This window comes from Cyprinus carpio, unplaced genomic scaffold (genome assembly GCF_018340385.1).
Source record: "Cyprinus carpio isolate SPL01 unplaced genomic scaffold, ASM1834038v1 S000006759, whole genome shotgun sequence".
Classification (NCBI taxonomy): Eukaryota; Metazoa; Chordata; class Actinopteri; order Cypriniformes; family Cyprinidae; genus Cyprinus; species Cyprinus carpio.
The window spans coordinates 1,289,154-1,308,714 of NW_024879356.1; the positions used below are offsets into that span (position 1 = coordinate 1,289,154).

General features: G+C 33.9%; 1 protein-coding gene and 2 pseudogenes across 1 annotated transcript; 1 reads left to right on the forward strand and 2 right to left on the reverse strand.

Annotated features, from left to right (window-relative positions):
* The window catches only part of LOC109113622, a 55,888-nt pseudogene extending 52,594 nt beyond the window's left edge, over nucleotides 1-3,294 (forward strand).
* A 387-nt stretch (nucleotides 3,295-3,681) lies between these two features.
* Nucleotides 3,682-13,405, reverse strand: LOC109113624. Its single transcript, XM_042755951.1, has 8 exons — nucleotides 13,058-13,405; nucleotides 11,753-12,038; nucleotides 11,557-11,679; nucleotides 10,503-10,760; nucleotides 8,870-8,961; nucleotides 7,929-8,110; nucleotides 5,353-5,522; nucleotides 3,682-4,191 (listed from the first exon to the last, which is right to left on the reverse strand). The coding sequence occupies exons 1-8, from the start codon at nucleotides 13,325-13,327 to the stop codon at nucleotides 4,037-4,039; spliced, it is 1,536 nt and encodes a 511-aa protein (XP_042611885.1). The 5' UTR covers nucleotides 13,328-13,405; the 3' UTR covers nucleotides 3,682-4,036.
* A 1,800-nt stretch (nucleotides 13,406-15,205) lies between these two features.
* LOC122144784 overlaps nucleotides 15,206-19,561 on the reverse strand; it is an 82,797-nt pseudogene continuing 78,441 nt past the window's right edge.

Consider the following 19,561-nt stretch of genomic DNA (forward strand, 5'->3'; position numbering starts at 1 on the left):
GTGTGTGTATTTATATATACATATATATATATATATATATATATATACACACACACACACATACATAATATATAAAATTTTTTTTATTTTTTTGTGAAATTTTGGTTTTGTGTTATGAGAGTTTTAAAGAGAAGATTTTTTTTTATTTTTTGAGTACTTGTTTAATAAAAATATTTTTTTTATGTGTTATCACTTGAGTTTTACAAGCACATTTTCATTTTTTACAGTACAATAATTGCATTACAAGTAATTCAGCTGTTTGTAAATTAGATACCAAGAAATAAAAATCACGTGCATCCTTAGTCACGGCATGTTAAAATCATTAATTTTAATATTTCAATGTAATTTCATATTTTAGTTCTCACTTCATATTCTCACTGAGCCCAACTTTTTTGAACAGTTTAATAGTAGAGATTTCAGATGCAGCTTTTGTGTGATTTTTAGTGTAATTTTGTAATTAATAGGTATTTACTGTGTGCTCACTTTCTCCTTATCAATTTTCTGGAAATTGTACAAGATGTAGCAATATAATTAGTTTAAAAAGCATTTACTAAATGTTGAGTAATTACATTCTAGCTGTGTGAAATGTTATTTCATAATGACCTCATGTGTATAAATGAATATCTGCATCTTCTATAATGTACAACACAGAGAACAGTTCTCTTCTGGCTAGATGTGAATGAATTATCAGGCGCTCTCCGCTGACGTGCAGATTTTATCCCACCGTCCCCAGTAGATCAGGACACACTCTCCTCCGCTCTTGGTGTAGTCCTGCTGTGTAAGTGCTAGTAATTCCACCTCTCACTGTTTAATGTTTTAGACAGCTTTCACAAACAGCTGCTCATGAGTTTGTTCTTGTAGCGCTTGTTTAAATATGCTCCGGGTTACGCTGGTAATCTGTATCAGGACGCACACAATTGTTAAGCTTAGTCATTTGCGCTTAAGTTTAAGTTATCAAAGGTTCATGTCCAAGCTGAAGGTTCATAATGCTGTGATGAGTATTATGATGAATTCTGGGTGTCCGTAATAGCATTTGAAGGTGAAAATAACCATTCTCTCAAGTCTCCAGTGGCAAATGTGACAAGCCGGGGCTTCATTGTACTTCCATAATTTAAATTAAACTCTGAATGTTCCCTTGAAAGGCTCTGTCCTGATTCACCCTGCTTTCTGTATTTTTATCTCCACAGAACCACAGACGGCCAGACGAGGAGACGCTGAATGTGACCCCCGGGTCCTGTCTGAAGGAGGCCGGGCCCCTGTTGAAGGAGATGTCCCTGTGTCTGCTGGATCTGAAGGGCCTGTGCAGTGTCCTCACACAGAGAGCTCAAGGCAAAGAGCCCAACCTGGCCCTGCTGCTTGGCATCAAATGTAAATACTCATCCATAACATTATAAAACTCTAGCCTTAGCAGCATTTTATCTTTTATTCCAGAATAAACTGGTTTGATTTTCATTTGTGACGCACTTTTTTCCAGCTATGAGCTGCTCGGCGGAGGAGAACGAGAAGCCGCTGATGGAGGACGGCTTGCGGGCCAAGCTGGTGGAGGTGTGCCAGCTGAGGAAAGACATTGACGAGCTGCGGACGCTCATCTCGGATCGTTACGCACAGGACATGGGCGAAAACTGCGTGACGCAATGAGCCATTTCCACCTTGTCAGGACAGACAGCGTTCCCAGAGCTCATAAAGGGAAAATAAAGTCAACCTGCCGGAAACAAACAAGGTCTTGCTGACTACTAAAGGTTGGACCAAGCTGTGAATCCAGTTTACAAGGACGTCTTTACAACAAGTTTCTTGCGGACGTTGAATTTGAGTTTGAATGTTTTATCGTATTTATTGAGACTGCTTGAGGTTGAGTTCCTCATGCTGTTCCTGTCAGTCGACTTTGAGGGAAAGTAGAGCAACTGGTGTCCTAAAGTGCCTTGCGTTCCTGTTTGTGTACCTCTAAACCTCATTGAATTATTTTACCCAAAGAAGCTGGTCCACCCTCTACCCAACAGCTACAGGTCAACATCCTCTACATTGGGAAAAAAACATCAGGAACAGCAGCATTTAAAAGGTCCTTCATCACCAACATCCTGCATTTTGTGTGGTTTAGTATGTTTGAGCTTCCATAAACATGAGCAATGTTGCATTTCAAAATAAATGACAGCAGAGAAATCCAGGTGAATCTATTCAGGACGCCCATTAACTAGTTTTAATTGGAATAAAATATGAGCTGCTTTTTAACTCCGCTGCACAGTTCGGTGTTGAGTTCCAAAGTCAGACAGGAAACGGAATGTTCTGCACTTCCTGTGACATGCTTACGACATTTTATATACTCCAGATAACACGTGTATTTCTTAGGAATATGGACGAAATCAATGCAAAACTTGTTCACTCAGGTATTTTAAGAGTTGCTTTTATTTGTTGTGGTTGCTCTGAATGCTTTCAGAAGGGATTTAAGTGTCAGTAAGTTCATTTTGACCCCAAGCTGAATTTTTTTTTTTTTTATAGTTGATAAAGTCCAGCGATGCGGTCATGTCAAGCTTTGCACCAAGGGGACGAATGTTTAAGATATTTACAGTACAAGCGTCTATATACGGCTTATGTATCGTGACTGTACCCTCATTGTATTTAAAGTATATTAAGCATGTTTTCAAATGGAGGTTTTGTCATTATGTGCTCATAATATCTTGTGCATGTGCATAGAATTAGTTTTTATTTAAAGAAGGGAATAGATAAAGGTAACTAATTAGATGTACGCTGCGCTATGCAACCTCACATTAACCAGCATTTATTATGCGTTTCTGCAGATATGTGATATTATTCTGTGCCTTTACGAATCTATGCAGCAGAACCACAGGATGACATCAAAGGATATTTTCCATAACTGGCAGAGACAGGAAGTTTATTTCATAAATGTGCAGGCGAGCTAAGCCATATTCACATGCAATGCATATTTATTCTCAGGCAGAGAGCTGCTCATAACCAGATGGAGAATGTATGTGGTGCTCTTAGAGGACAGTGTGACCGCATGCTGAATTGTGTATATATATGAATACAAAAGCACCGTGCACTGGTTGACATGACCCACTCACTGTGCACTGAAAGCCACTGGTTGGCTTAACAGTATGTTTGAATTTCTCGTCAGTCTTTGAAATCTTAAGCTTTTAATTTTCCAGCTAGATTTTCCAAATGCCAAAGGTCTATTTATGTACAATTTATTTGTTGTTCTCAAAGGTATTAACTATTTTTCCATTTTGTAAAGTGCTTTTCATTTGTACAAAATGTCAAATAAAGTATTTTTCTACATTGGTTTATTTTTTTTTGCTAACAATAACAGTGATTTAAAAAATTGTGTATTTTTTTTTTTGTTTGTTTTTTGTTTAAATGATGCACATTCATTTTCAAATCTTGGTGTAAAATGTGTAGTAATGTATAGTATGTGCATTTCATTTAAATTTCTAAATCAAATGGTCAAAGTATATTTCAGGTGCTTTGACCGATTTAAAAAAGGAATCAAGTTGCTGTAATTCACTTAGACAGCCTTGCCATGTCAAATTTATTTACATATTTTTCAAAACTATATGCAAATATATAAAATGCATTCTCTCCAGAAACGAATTAACTTTAAAATGCACTGGGTTTCTCATCTGTACTTCAGGGGTTTTCAAAACATAAGGAAAAACAATAAGACTTAAGTGGAGCATAGAGGTGCTTTAATAAATCAGCAACCCTGCAGTCTACCACGGTAAGATCAACCCAAGTAAAAAAGTCACATGATAGTTACAATAAAAGCATCTCAAAAGGAGACCAGTGATCATTTGGCATGCTAAAACCCATACAACTTTAAAAACGATTTTCGTTGTATGTGCACTTCATCTGCTCAGACATAAATTGAGAATGAATGATTTTGTGCACTAAAACCTGAGGACTGACAACCTCAAAGTGAAGGTTGCAAAAAAAAAAAAAAAGTCTAAAAATAGTTTAAAAAAAAAATCATAAGCATGTTATAAAAGGCAGTTAAAACACTTAAAAGGTTTGTGCGTGTATGAGGTCAGGCCTGAAGCGTGTTGAGATGGCTGAGACAGGTCTGAGCACACTGCAGCACCATTCCCTTCAGCGCCTCCAGATAGAGCTCCTGGCCAGAGTTCAGGTACAGCCACATGAGTCGACTCAGCTGCGCCGTCACACAGTCCCCGTGCAAACTCTCTGTTCAAACAACACACATCAAGGATATGAATGATTGATTGCCATCAGGAAACAAACAAACAAACCTTCACTTACTTATTCTTTTAAATGGCCAATTCAGATACTATATTTACAGGAAGGTGACTGATATACACAATACAATTTCATGGTAAATGTACACAACTGCTGATGAACTTTAAAATAACCATTTTATCTTAATAAACATACAATTTAAATTAAGATTTTATATTTTTATTTTAAGTTTTATATACATTTATTCTCAATGTTTCTTATTACAATAAAAAAGACAGGTTTGGTTTTTGAATATTGAAGTTGTTTTAGTAAAAACAAGTACATTAATATAAATAAATATTTTAATTTATTAATGTTTGCATTTTTATATTTTATACTACTGCACCTTAATCCTAAAATGCAACAGCATGGAAACAAAATGCAAACAGTCATTTAAAAAGTTATAATATTATTATTATTATTATTATTATTATTATTATTATTATTATATACATAGTGTTATGTTATACATGTCTGTATTTTTTATTATTTTTGTTTGTTTGTTTCATGCCATGGTACTATTATTTTAAATTTGTAATAATGTTTTGATTTCCATGGTATGGAATGTCAATATTTAGTCTGTTTTGTTTTTAAATAATAAAAATGCATAAACGACTACTATTAATTTCTATTGTTAATATATAACTTTTCATAACAAAAAATTGTATCTCTTATTTTCTTTTCATTACATTGCATTAATCAATCACAAATTGGCCAAAATTTGGCAAGTACAAAACAGGCATTTACATAAAACTTAAGAAGCTTTGATAGGAAAGATCCTGCCAATGCAAATGTCATGAACTCAGTGTGGTCCTGACTGATTAACACCAACACGCTTACAAGAGATGAACTTGGTGAGCAGCATTCTATAAGACAGCATCAGCTTAAAAAGAAGTTAATGAGATGATCCAATAAGAGGAAAAAACACACTGAGGGCAGCAAAGACAAGACCTGAGGGTCTCAGAAGACGACAAAAGTATCGGTAAAGCTACAAATGTATTATAAGGGAATTAATCCCAACATGAGCTACTGTATGATAACTGTGCAGTCATTTAGATCAATTCAGCGTCTTTTCACGTGTGTTGTTCACATCATGTTAGCTGAACCCACCTTGAGAGATCTTTGTGTCAAACTCCAGCAGTGTGTAGAGCGATTCAGGCAGCAACTGTCTCGCCCAGCTGTTCTCCTCCAGGTAGATCCAATCCCGGATCAGCCTCTTTCTACGCAAGAAACCTTGAACGTGATCCAGGTACACTGAATTACCAGACACCAGATACAGCTTATAAAAACAAGAAAAAACAACAACATTACATGCATGAGCTGGAAAACCATTATGAAAGTGGCTACACAAGGCAAGGCAAGTCTAATTATTATTTTTTTTTTCTCCATTAGCTTGGGAAATAAGGCAACCTTTATTAATAAACCACAATGAGAATTAAAAACCAGAAACAATGTAATGGCTTTTGCGGGGAAAGTAATTTTTCAAGCACTTCTGAACAGTGAGGCATTCATCTTTACAGTCTCTGGAGATTTGCTCCTGTATAATGACTGGTACAGCTTCAAACAAAACACACTGGAAGAAAAAACACTTAAGAAAACTCAATTTGTGCGCCGCAAACATGCAAACACACGCGCAGACATATAGCTCCTCAAATGTGGATTATTAGCTCAATTTAAAACCAGCCGAGCAGGAGCAGGACTGATGGTTTGAATGCTAATGATCAATTAGAGATCAGATAGTAGGGAAGTGCTAAACTACAGTACATAACTACAACATGTTATTTGCACAAAACTCAAAATAAAAATGAATAACTAAAATAAGTGTATATTATTATATAAAATAATAAATCTTGCAAATTATTATACGACAGAGTACAAAAAAAAAGTTTTAAAAAAGTTGTATTATCCATGCTATGGCAATTTAAAATGTATTTTAATGGCATAGCATGAAAATGAAATGGCATCATAAAAATTAATTTTATTTTATTAGTGTTTGCATTTTCACTTTTCATGCTGTGGCCCTTAAATTCTTTTTTTTTTTAAAGCCACAGCATGAAAGTATGAAAATAAAATGCAAAAACAAAAAAAATTAATAAATACAAATAAAACAAAATACAAAAAAAAGTAAAATATTTTAAAGTGCCACAGTTTGTAAAAAGCACTATAATATTCAGATCATGTGAGCACTTTACCACTTCAAATCACTCACACATCTGCTTATGTAAGACGATCGGCCTCAAGGAACATCCCACTTAACTTTTCTCACTACTGTTCTCTGATGCTGTGGGATCAGGCTGACTTTAGAGCGGAGTTCAGTGCATGCTCTTTGAGATCAGTCACCACACACTTCAAAGATATCATCGACTGGCTGCCGATCTCAGGCCGTAAGTTACTGCAGGCTATTTGTTTGAAGCTGCCAGCGCTGCTCGTATCTCCACCCAGTGCACTCTCCAGGCTTCAAAGCCCAGTCTGAAAGCCAACCACTGCTAAAGCTCAACACTTTCACCACTAGTTTTTAATGGAAACGACAGCAATTCTAGTAAAAGAGCAACATTTTACAGCCTGAAAATACTGATCGATGAGAATGCTCCTATGGGTACCAGCAAATAAGAGTCACTAATCTCACATCATAATTGTGAAAGAGTCTCAAAGCAAAATGCCGCATCAGTTCGGATTTTTCACCATGTTATAAACATGAGGTTTGCAAAGCAGTTGCTGTGTGCACAATGTGCTGAAGACTATATTGCCATCAATATTAGCACTGCATAAAATTAGGCTGCTTTAAGTTAAATTAGTTTAGTAAAATAACTTATTTAAATACAAAGAATTATCTAAAGTCAGCTTAATTTATAGCATTGTTTTGAATTTTTTTAAAATATGTATTAATTTAATTCAATTTCATACATTTAAATAAGCAAATGTAAAAAAAAAATTAAAAAAAACCCATCTAGCTTCATTTAAATAAAATTGGTAAATACATTTTAAGGTAAAAAATTAAGTTAAAATTAAGCTTATTTTTTTTATTTCATTAGGAAAGATGGAAATTTATTTTGTTTATTTTAAATGTATTTTATCTAAAATAACAATTTAGCTTTGTTATATGCGTTTAAAGAAACAACATTTTTAAATTAAATACTTAAAAATTTAACCAAAAAAAATAAACAAACATCTTAAATTAAGCCAACATTTTACATTAATGCCATCTTAATGTAAGACTTTATTTTAGATAAATACAAAAAAGTAAAATATTAGAAGGTTAAGAATTTTTTATATTTAAATACATGTCATCTTGAATTTAAGATTTTTAGATAAATAAAAAAAAAAAGTGATTAAGGTTAAGTTTTTTTTGTTTGTATTTAAATACATAATGTCAGCTTAAATTTAACTTTAAATATTATAAATATTTAAATTAAACATTTAACATTTATTTGTGTACCAAAATACAAATTTAAATTAATAAATTAAATCAAGCTACGTATTTAAACAAACAAAATGCATTTTAAATGTGTAATAAAATATTTATTTTATAAAATCTAAAATAAAATGTTAATTAAAATTAGTTTATTTAATTTTTAAAACATTTTCAGTGAGTCATTTTCATTACATTATATGCCTAATTCTGTATTCTTGGGAGAAAAAGAGAAAGTCAGACAGACAGTAATCAAACAGACTCAAGCAGGACTGACTTGTAGTAGGGGAGCGACTCAATCATTTTCCAGTTGACATAATTAGCAGCAGTCTCCTCCAGCGTACAGACACGGGTCATCTGGACTTTGGCCACCTGCCAGAAGCGCTCGTGCTCGATGAGCGTCTCCTGCATCTCCCGCCTCAGCAGAAGATACACACCCTCCAGTGTATCTTCATAAACCTGCCAATGACACAGCACTCCATCAGCAAACAATCTTCCACCTAACCTTGCTCCTGAAAAATGGCATGCATAAGACCAAACGTGCATATTAATAAAAGTGCAAAAAAAAAAAAAAAAAAAAAAAAGTAGGGCTGTCCATTTAGCATTAAAATACCTTAATATCCTAGCTGAAGACTATGCTGATATCAAGCATATAGGTTATGCAAAGCACATACATGAAACCCTGAAACAAAACTGACTACATTAACCTTTGTTGGAAAACATAAAATGCACATTTAAGGTCTCTCTGGTCCTTTGTGTGTCCTTGAATGGTCACATGTGTTGTAAAACAGCGTGTAGTGGCGGGAGGGTTTTTTTGTTTGGTCGTGTGTTTTATGTGAATTGGTTGTGCATGGATAGGTCTATAATCCATTTAGGCAGCCATTAGATATGAGCGTCTGCTCATGCCGTGACCTGTGAAGTCATTTTCCCTGGCTAATGAAATGCAGAAGATGAGCACTGCTGGAATATTTAAGATCACGTCCTCTGAGGAACTTATTTGGCATTTTTCAGATGGCGAAGAGAGATATCAATTGGAACAGAACAGGGAACAATCATGTGTGAAGAAAACTTAGTCCTTGGAAAGACAGCATGTCATATTTATTCAAACATCACAATGCACACCAGGGAGAGAGGACTTCATGTCAAAAGAAAAAAAAATTGTTTTAAAATTCAGACTGAAATATTGTTGAGTTTCCTGCATGTATTCCATAGACGTACCTTTCTTCGCTTCAGTCGGCCCCAGTCACGGCCAAAGATCCAGGCCACGAGAGACTTGCACATGGAGAAGTAGTTTCCGACAGTCTGAATCCCTGACGGAAAGAAACAAGTAGAGTCAGAACATGAGATGATACTCCAAGGGACGGGAGCAGTAACATTTGATCTACAGACGGATTTCCTGCCAAAGAACTGGTACAGGCATAGTTCCTCAAGAGAGAGCACCACACGAGACCGACAGAGAACACAAAACACCATCAAATACAGCAGCTTTTACCTGACTCAGCTGGAGAACTGGCTTGATCTGCAAACCCTTGAAGAGGCTGACCAACAATAGACTTAGCAAATGCCAGTAACAAAAGGTACAGGGGGAAAAAAGCAGTTTTACAAATAATAGGCTAATAGTTTCCTTTATTTTTTATTTATTTTTAAAGTAGTAGTAGTATTATTATTTTTAATAATAATAATAATAATAATAATAATAATAATAAAATGGGATTTTGTTTACATAAGAAAAAAAAAAAAAATAATAATAATAATAATAATAAATATATAATGCAATTTTGTTTACATTTAACAAAGCTAATAATAATAATAATAATAATAATAATAATAATAATAATAAACACTAATGTTTTTCAATAAATAAATAGTAATTAATTTATATAAAGGTATGCAGTCTGTTTAAATAAAACACTAAAGTTTTACAGTATTATTATTAATATAATTCAAAACAAAAATAAATTAAAATAATAATACATAAAAACTAATTTACAAAGATGTGAAATCTGTTTACATAGCACATACTAAATTATAATTTTATTAATTCAAAACACTTAAATGTTACTCAAAACACTTAAATGTTATTAAATAAATAAACAGTAACTAATTTATAGAAAGGTATTCAGTCTGTTTAAATAAAACACTTTAAAGTTATTATTATTATTTTCATTTTTATTATTTTTAATTCAAAATACAACAACAAAAAATAAGTTAACACTAATAATAATAATACATAAAGCAACTAATTTACATAAAGATGTGCAATATGTTTCCATAGGACATACTAAATTTACATTATTATTATTATTATTATTATTATTATTATTATTATTATCATCATTATCATTATTAATAATAATAATAATAATAATAATAATTAATTACAACATAAAGCAACTCATTTACATAAAGATGTGCAATCTGTTTCCATAGGACATACTAAAATGTACATTAATAATAATAATAATAATAATAATAATAATAATAATAATAATAATAATTTCAAAACATAACAAAACTGCACTAATAATAATAATAATAATAATATAATATAATAATAATAATAATAATAATAATAATTCAAAACATAAAACTGCCCTTATAATAATAATAATAATAATAATAATAATAATAATAAATAATAATAATAATAATAATAATAATAATAATAATAATAATAAAGTAATTTATATAAACATATGCAATCGGTTGACATACTAATACGCTAAAGTTATTAATATTTAGAAAGTAAAAAAAAAAAGCAATAAATTAAGAATAAGAATAGTAGCCATTCAATATATCTTAATAAAAAAAAATCATCATCATCTTTAAATTATTTAACCAAATAACATACCGAGGGTCTCATCTCCCCGGGCCAGTCGGCCTCTCCAGTAGTCTTTGGTGATGGGGTGCAGGGAGGCCAGGTACCTCACATCACACAGGGTTTCACCCCACGTGGCCACCTTTCTCTTGCTGTGCTTCTTCCACTGCAGGAAAATGGATCGCAGCTGCTTGTTGTACGGAGCCGGCTGACGAAACAACCAATACGTGAAGAGCCACTGGAACCTGCACTGGACGTATTGATGGTACATGGACTCCAGCTCTGTGTGCTCTAAAATCAGCGCATAAACGGTTGTCAATGACAACAATACTACAGACTGAAAGCTAACGGGCAGAAAACATAACACTGCAATAAAATGCATTAATAAATCTGTACAATAACACCTTACAGAAGGAACTCCAAAATTTCAGGTGGAAGTTTGAAAGACTTTAAGATCATGACTGACCAGGATGCACTACATCCTGTTCAAAGCTAACAGCAATAGAACATGGGCCTTTCATATACTAGAGTATTAAAACAAACTGGAAATACCAGGTGAGGGTGAACTATGAGTCACAGTCCTTCTTCAGACACATCACTACAAAAACCGTGCGTCATACCCCAACTTTCCGATCAAGGGTCCATTACAGTAGTTTGAAGTGATTCACCAGCACAAAAAAATTGGATTACTGCATCTTTCTTCCGAAATCCCATTACGTTCAAAGGGGGGAAAGGAAACATATACAACAAAGACGTATAAAAGGTCAACTAAACCAATGAGAGCACCCAGACACCCTCATGTCCTTTTGGTTAAGAAGACAATACAGTACAGTTGGAGTGAGTCAGATTTTTCAGTCTAAATGTGATGTAAAAGTGCCAGAGAACAAATTGCAGTTGACTGGATTCACTCCAGCACTCACAGAGGATTAAAGTAAGGTGATATATCGCATGATGCATTATATTCCTAAATCACAATATTCGCAACGTTGGTTATCACACTTTTTATTTAGCCATTAAGCTTCCTAAAAACCAGGCAAGCAGACAAGTTTCACGTCTAGTTTCATAAAACGAGATGCAAATATCTCACCACTGTTTTGGTGCTGGCTGAGAACATGCTGGAAGACCAGTGAGACACTACCATGATGCTCCAGTGCAAGATGATACAGCTCTCTCCATTCAAACTTGAGCGTGTCACAATCTTCAGTTCTCTCTGGGAAACAGAATAACACGTTAGGCTAAAATTAAACATGGAAAGCCCATGTGACAGCTGAGAGTGTGACCACCTTGGAGTTTGTCCTGGAACAAATCTGCAGGGATTCCCCACAGTTTCTCCACGTCACTGCAGGGAAGCCTCACTGAAGGCAAGGGAACGCTTTCCTCCAACACGAGCCACTGGATCCAGTACTTGTGCGGCGCGAGCGGGATCTCCACAAAGAGCTTCTCCTGAAACGCACGGTTACAGTGGATGTTTCTGAAGAGGGATCTCCACATAAAAACCAGACGGAAGGCAGTTTTGGCCGTTACGGGACACCGGGCGTGGGTATATGTCAGACTGACCCCAAACGAATCCTGTGGAGAGATTTTGGAGAGAACAAGCATGCAAGTGACCACTGGAATTTATTAAAATTATTTAATTAACATTAAATAACTTTAAGTCTGCAGGTCAAAATAAATAAATAAATCTCTCAAATGTACTGGGAATAATGACAATGATTTAATTATTTAAATGCTTAGGTACTTAAATGTAATAATAGTATTTGCTGGATTGCCATTAATGCTGATTGTGGATTTTGGTGTACAGTCAGGATTATTTTAACTGGAGTATGACATTTAGAAAAATTAGAATCTCTGAAAACCGTATAAATAGAAAACAGACTAAAAAAAATAAAATAAAAAAAACACTTAAAAAAAATGGAAAATGCAAAATAAGTAGATAATCAAAACAAAATAATAAACACAATAATGCCCAAAAAAAGCTAATTTCACTTAAGCTGCATTCAAAGACTGAATACAAGGACATTTTTAAACTATAGGATATTATAATAGTTTCTTATTTTCTCTATAACTTCTTCAGTGTCATGCAGAGCGTTTGACTCGGTCCGAGTCGGTTGGACATATGATTCAAATATTTACCTGTAACTAGGGTTGGGTATCATTTTAATTTTATCAATTACAACTTCTGCTCATGGAGCTCAAAAGCTCATGGAATCTCTCAATGGAATGATTCAATGACTCACTCAAGATTTACTTATTACTGGACAAATCAGTGTTTTTGAATGAATCTCTTGAATGAATGATTCAAAGGCAAATATATTTTAACAGCCACTTTTTGCCAAAAAAATAAAAAATAAATAAAATGCACACACATAGGTGGAATTGAAATTTTAATTTTACAACAAATATCAGATTCCAGACCTAAGTATCGGATTTTGGAATTGATTTTCGATTTCCAACCCCACCTATAACAAGCTGTTCGCCACCTACTGGCGTAGGTAGGCTATGTACAGTGCATAAAGTATGAATTACCGAATGTAAAAGATTCGACTCATTGTGATGAATCAAAAATCTAATTCCCACGCAAATCATACCTGGACGTGTGTGGTCCACAGAGAATTGCATGAGCAAACTCGGAACAATAAGCTGCACGTGCTGCCGAGCCTCAGCAGCGACACTGGGTCCAAGTTCCTGAGTATAACCAGGAGAACTTCATCACTTAAATGAAATAAGCCCGTTGTGTTGTCGCTGCTTTCTGAAGTAATATCTGCTGTATTCAGATGGGGCTCCTCGTCTGTGGCGGCAGTCAAGCAGGAGAATTGCTCCAGCAACTCACGCTCCCAGGTCGCGCTGAGGTCTGCCATATCTGCGCCGGTGTCACCGCGCGGCCTGCAGCCGCCGCTCAGGTGTTAAAGGTTAGGAAGAAACCACCTGAGATAGGTCATAGGGAGGTACAGCTCTAAGGAGTCGCTCATGAATATAAGTAGCTCATGAATATAAATGAAGTCATGCCGACGTTGCTTGGCAACAAACCCGATTAATCTAATTAACATTCATACGGCAAGCGTTTAATTCGCCAAGCCAATCGGGTAGGCATTCTTGGAACGTTACGTAATAAATATTCATAAGATAAACACTTCATTTCCCAATAGCAATGACAAAAACGCATTTCTTATTTGCAGTGTGTTTGTAATGCTAATCTATTCTACGCTCTGTCTTGAATATCTTGAATTCGCAGTGTTAGAGGTGAATTTTACTTTTGATGTTGCTGGTGTCCTGCACCTGAAGCTCCCCATGGGGTCAATATAGTATTTTTGTCTGTTGTAGGGGTTATGCTTTTATTAGCATCATTTACTCACCCTCAGCTTGTTCCAAATATGTGAGTTTGCCCCTTCTTCTGTTGAACACATCACAAGATATTTTAAAGAATGTGAGTGAACAAACAGTAGCTATTCCATAGTATTGGGGGGGGGGTACATTGGAAGTCAATGGCTACCGTCAAATGACTGGACACCAACAATTTCAACATTTTTTGGTGTGTTCATACAGGTTTGGAACAACATGAGAGTGAGTATGATGACACAATTTTTTTATGTTTGGGTAAACTATCCTTTTAAATTGTAGTTTACACCATTATGTAGTCTGATATGTAAAAGTTTGATTCTGATGTAATGTTTTGCAAGGTCAAACACATTTTTCCAGTCTTAACCATTCATGTCTTTTTGAGTTTAAGACAAATATACTTTATTTTAAGCGAATCAGACACATTAAGAATTTCCAATATTTAAATGACAACTTAAGAATGCAAAAAAAAACAAAAAAAAAAAAACATATTTTTTTTAAACAAAACAAAACTCAGATATCAGTTAAGAATACTTTACATGTATAGTACTGGATTTTATCCAAATAAGATGATAATTAAGACTGAACTGCTTATAAAACAAAGACAAGTGCAGTAAAATAGTTTACAAGTTTACAATCAATTGCTATTACACAGACTTTTATATTTAATACAAACGCATGTACCCTTTTTCCTGGCAGAATTAAAACAAAATATGACAAATATATATAAAAATGAAAATGGTATAACAGTTAAAGGGTGTAAAATCATTCTCTGTCTCCTTTTTTTTTTTTTTTTTTTTTTTACCCTTTTTGTATTTCTGACTGATGAATGTAAATGTTTATAATTTTGAGCAGATAATACAATATGCAATCATGACATGTCCAGTACTGATGACACTGTTTTTAAGTCATGATTTCTCACTGGCTAATGTAACCCACAATAATATTACATGGCAAGGCACTGGCTCAAATCAGCATTGTAAAACTCAGAATGCAGTTTTCGTCAGATAGATCTCATTTAAAATGTAAAATATTCATGAAGCTGTAGTGAAACAAACCATGTCAAACTTTCAAATACAATGAACCCTTTGTGTTCGTATAAGAAAATAAAACATTGACAATTGAGCATTGAGCATTTGGACAAAACAGTCAGCACGAATCCTTCTAAACACTTAATTTGCCGCGGGGAAAGAGGCAATGAGGTGAAATCATCTCTATACATGATGGATCTGATATATCTCAGATATACAGAAGTCACTGCTACCTATTGACAGTTCGTGATCACAGTGTACTCGTTTGCTATGTGGTTGATTACATCATTCAGTGATCATTATCATTCGTTTTTCTACAGACAGCTGGGCCGGGGAGTGGATGATTGGTTTTGAGAGACCACGCCCCTTTCAGGCTACTCTTACGCGAGGCTCCTCTTCTATTTCCTGACCCAGGCTCGTATAGGTCACTGAAGGCTCCAGGGGCCCCACGGTGGGCGTGTCTGTGATAGCGTTTCCCACGTTGCGGAACTGTTTATAGACGCGAGGATCCTGTGCCACGTAGGTGGAGGAGGAGGAGTAGAAGACCAGTCCCAGGATGATGATGAAGAAGGACAGCAGGTAAAGGCCTGAAAACTGATGACAGACAGACAACATAATGAACTTCATATAGTGCGTCTAAAGAGTGATTCAGAACTCAACATATTGATTTATTCATTCCAAATAGAAAAATGATTTCAAATCATGATCTAGTAATTCTAAATAGAACACTTTAAATCATAAAGTGAAAACTTTAAAAGATAATTTACTATTTTCAATTTGAACAGTGATTTTAAACAGTAAAACACTGATTTGTACTGTAAATTATTATTTTTTAATTCAAATAGAATACTCATATAAAACTTTAAATCATAATTTACTATCATTTTGAATAGAACACTGATTTAAATAATTATTAGGAACACTGATTAAAATAATTATTAATTGTTTTATTAATTCTAAATAAGATCACTGATTTATAACCTTAAATAACAATTTACACTGATTTAAAAATGCAAATCATGATTAATTAATTCCAAACAGAACACTGATTTTTTTTTTCTTTTTTTTTTATAATAATTGACTAATTCTAAATAGAACAGTGGCTTAAAACTGTGAATTCTAAATAGAACACTGATTTAAAACTTCAAATCAGAATTTACGTTTCTTTAAAATAGATCACTAATTTTAAACTGTAAATCATGATTTATTCATTCTAAACAGAACATTGATTTAAAATGGTAAATTTGAACTAGAACATGGAATTAAGTTTAAATCATAAGTTATTAATTCTAAATAAACACTCATTTAAAACTTCATATAATTTATTAAATCAAACACAAATTAACACAAATCAGAAACTGTAAATCATGATTTATTGTTTCTAAATAAATGTTTTAAAACTTAAAATCATTGTTTACTACTCATCATGATTTTTTCTAAAAAGAACACTGATTTAAAACTGCAAATCATAATTTATTAATAATAAATCAAATCGATCCAAATCTGTGTCTTTATGGAAAAGAGTTATTTAAAACACTCCTTTTGTTTTAAAAAGACAAAATAACAACATACAGATTGGAACAAAATGGGGGTGAGTAAATAATGACAGAATATTCATTTTTGAGCAGATGCTCCATACGGTCTAATGACAGCCATTGCAGACATTGTTTGCTCCTATAAATGTGTCACATTAGGGTTATATTTGGTTAATGAACATGAGGGAATCAGACGTGCAGGCCCAACAGGAGAGATTCCACCAAGAATGAACTAATGAGCAAAAGCAGCAGTTGTGTTAGAGATAGAGCGAGGCACGTCCAGAGAAATGATTCACTCCCAGTGTCAGTCTACTGTTCAAGGCAGGAGGTCTGTGATTGTAATTATGATGGGATGGTATTAATAATTTAATAATGGTTTAAAATTTATGTTGTGTGACCAAAGGGAAAATGTGCATTAATGTGATTTAATGTCATGGGAATGCTTAACTTAACTTAATGGGTCGTGGAAGAACACTTTAATGTACAGAATGCTCTAATTTATCCCAAAGTCTTCAGCATGAAGCCAAATTACATGACAGGTTTAGGATGGAAGATGGAAATTCACACTCATCAACTGAAAGTGAGCCAAACCTTAAAATCAGATTTTTTCCCAACTATGTTTTTTGAATTTTAGAAAGATGCTGGACTGCTAAGAGTTTTTTTTTTTTAACTGCACCACTGACAATGCCTTTTTTGAGCAGTGCATTATACTTTGCTCTGCGTTATGGTCAAGCAGGGACTCAATACCCTTGTCAGCACTTTGAAAATAGCAACAACAATCACGACTTTGAAAACTGAAATGCCAAAGCTTCACTCTATTTGCCATCACTCAATCTCCAAATCACATTAATAGTTTATCATCCGTAGGGTCTGAGGTGTGGATGAGCACAACAATCACTTCTGGCAGTAGAGCTGTGCTATGAACAATGGCCTCTCAGCTTGATCATGGTCCATTTCTGAGCCACGTGCTGCCCATCTATAACACCTGTGATTAACAAAGGGCTTCCAATTACATGCAGCCTTCAGCTCTTGCCCATAAGAGCAGGATTCAGCAGAGTTAATAATTAAAAAAGAAACAAACAAACAAATACAAGCAGGGTTCAGTTTTGAGTCCCTTATTTTTAAGTATGTACATTTTTCCCCTTGGGCTATTTCTAAGATCCCTTGGTCTTAAGTTTCATTTTTACGCAGATGACACTCAGATTTATATTCACTCAAAACCTGGTGATAATTCAGCTGTTGCCTTTCTTGAACATTGCATATTGGAGGTAAAAATATGGATGTCTCAAAATGTTCTTTGTCTCAACAGTGACAAGCCTGAGGTTATGCTGATTGGTTCACCCCATCAAATACGTAAAGCTAGTATTTTAAACTTAAAGATGGATGGGTCTATTATGGAGTTTCAAGCAAAATAAAAAAAATCTGGGGGTGATATTTGATTCAAACTTAACTTTTGAGCCTCATGTTCAGAACACGGTTAAAGTATCATTTTTTCACCTTAGAAACATTGCAAGAGTGCGTCCCATGTTATCTTTTTCAGTGGCTGAAAAACTGATCAATACGTTTGTCTTTTCTCGAATTGACTACTGTAATGCTTTGCTCGCGGGGGTCTCGAAATCTACTCTAAACAAATTGCAGTATGTTCAAAACGCAGCTGCCAGAATCCTGACAAGTTCCAGGACAAGTGAGCACATCTCTCCAGTCTTGGAGTCCTTGCACTGGCTTCCGGTCAGGTTTCGCTTTGATTTTAAAATTCTTATGCTTACCTAAGTCCCTGCATGGTTTAGCTCCAGAATATCTGACTGAACTTTTAACTGTCTACACCCCTAGGCGTAATCTTTGCTCATCGGATTCTGGCTTTTTAACTATTCCTGTAACTCGTTTACGCTCTATGGGTGACCGGGCCTTCTCTTCTGTGGCACCTAAACTCTGGAACTCTCTCCCTACTGAAATTAGACAGGCTGAATCCCTTAGTATTTTTAAATCGTCTCTTAAAATGTATTTTTTCCGGTTAGCATATATGTGATATGTTTCTCTGATTGTCAATCTCAATGTATTTTTTTTTTTTCTGTAAGCCTTGGTAAAGTGCTTTGAGATGTAACTTTTAAGGGCACTATAGAAATAAAGTTAATTATTATTATATTATTAAGCAAATCTTATGCATTAAGATTTTTAAGTTTCCTCAATAGCTTTTAAATTTTGATCACTGAATGCACTGCATGTTCAACCCAGTGTTATTTTAGTATCATTGAGATGCTATCTTTTATTAATAATTTGAATTAGTTTTTATTGTATAAATTTTGCAGTTTAAAAATTTTACATTATTAATTTGTTACACATGCATGTATATATTTCAGAAAAATATGTTATTTTTATATATTAAATATATTTATTTATAATATAAATTATATTAATATAAATATTAGACATGTAAATACATGTAAATATTTTCAAAATATATACTGCATGTGTGTGTATTTATATAAACATAATATACACAGAATGCACACATATTATGCGAACAAAAAACATTTATTTTGGATGTGATTAATCGCAATTAATCGTTTGACAGCACTAATTATTATTATTATTATTAGTTTTTATACATTTTTATTTCGTTTTAAGGTACGTTTACACAGCATCAGTGTACTAAAACTAAAAGGTCTTTTCTTTGCTTTTTTGAGAAGTTTTGTTTACAAATGACAACATTGTCAAACCGATCCCCATTCACACGAATCCTTTAGAACAACTAAAACGCTATATTATTCATGCCATGCCAGTAGTTGGTGATGTCACTTTGTAAAGAAACAATATGCTTCTGTAGACTGAACATGTAATACACATTAGCATTTTTTGTGGTATGCACAGAGACGGTAATAGTATCATTTTTAAAAACTCATTGTTGTGTAAACGTCCCCTTAGTTTTAGTTATTTTCGTACATAAAGTTAAATTAAATAAAAATAATAAATGTTTCTTGGCAAAGTTTTTAGTTTCATTTTTATTTCAGTTAACATATAGTTCAAGTTTTTTACGGTTTTAGTTTTAATTAACTGTAATATCCCTAATTCAGCAAATAAATTCTTCTGGAGGCAACTACAGATTTCTACATAACAGCAAACATAAAAGATGTGCTTTTAACATCAGACAACAAATAACTAACAACTACAGTACATCAGGACAAATTAGGTA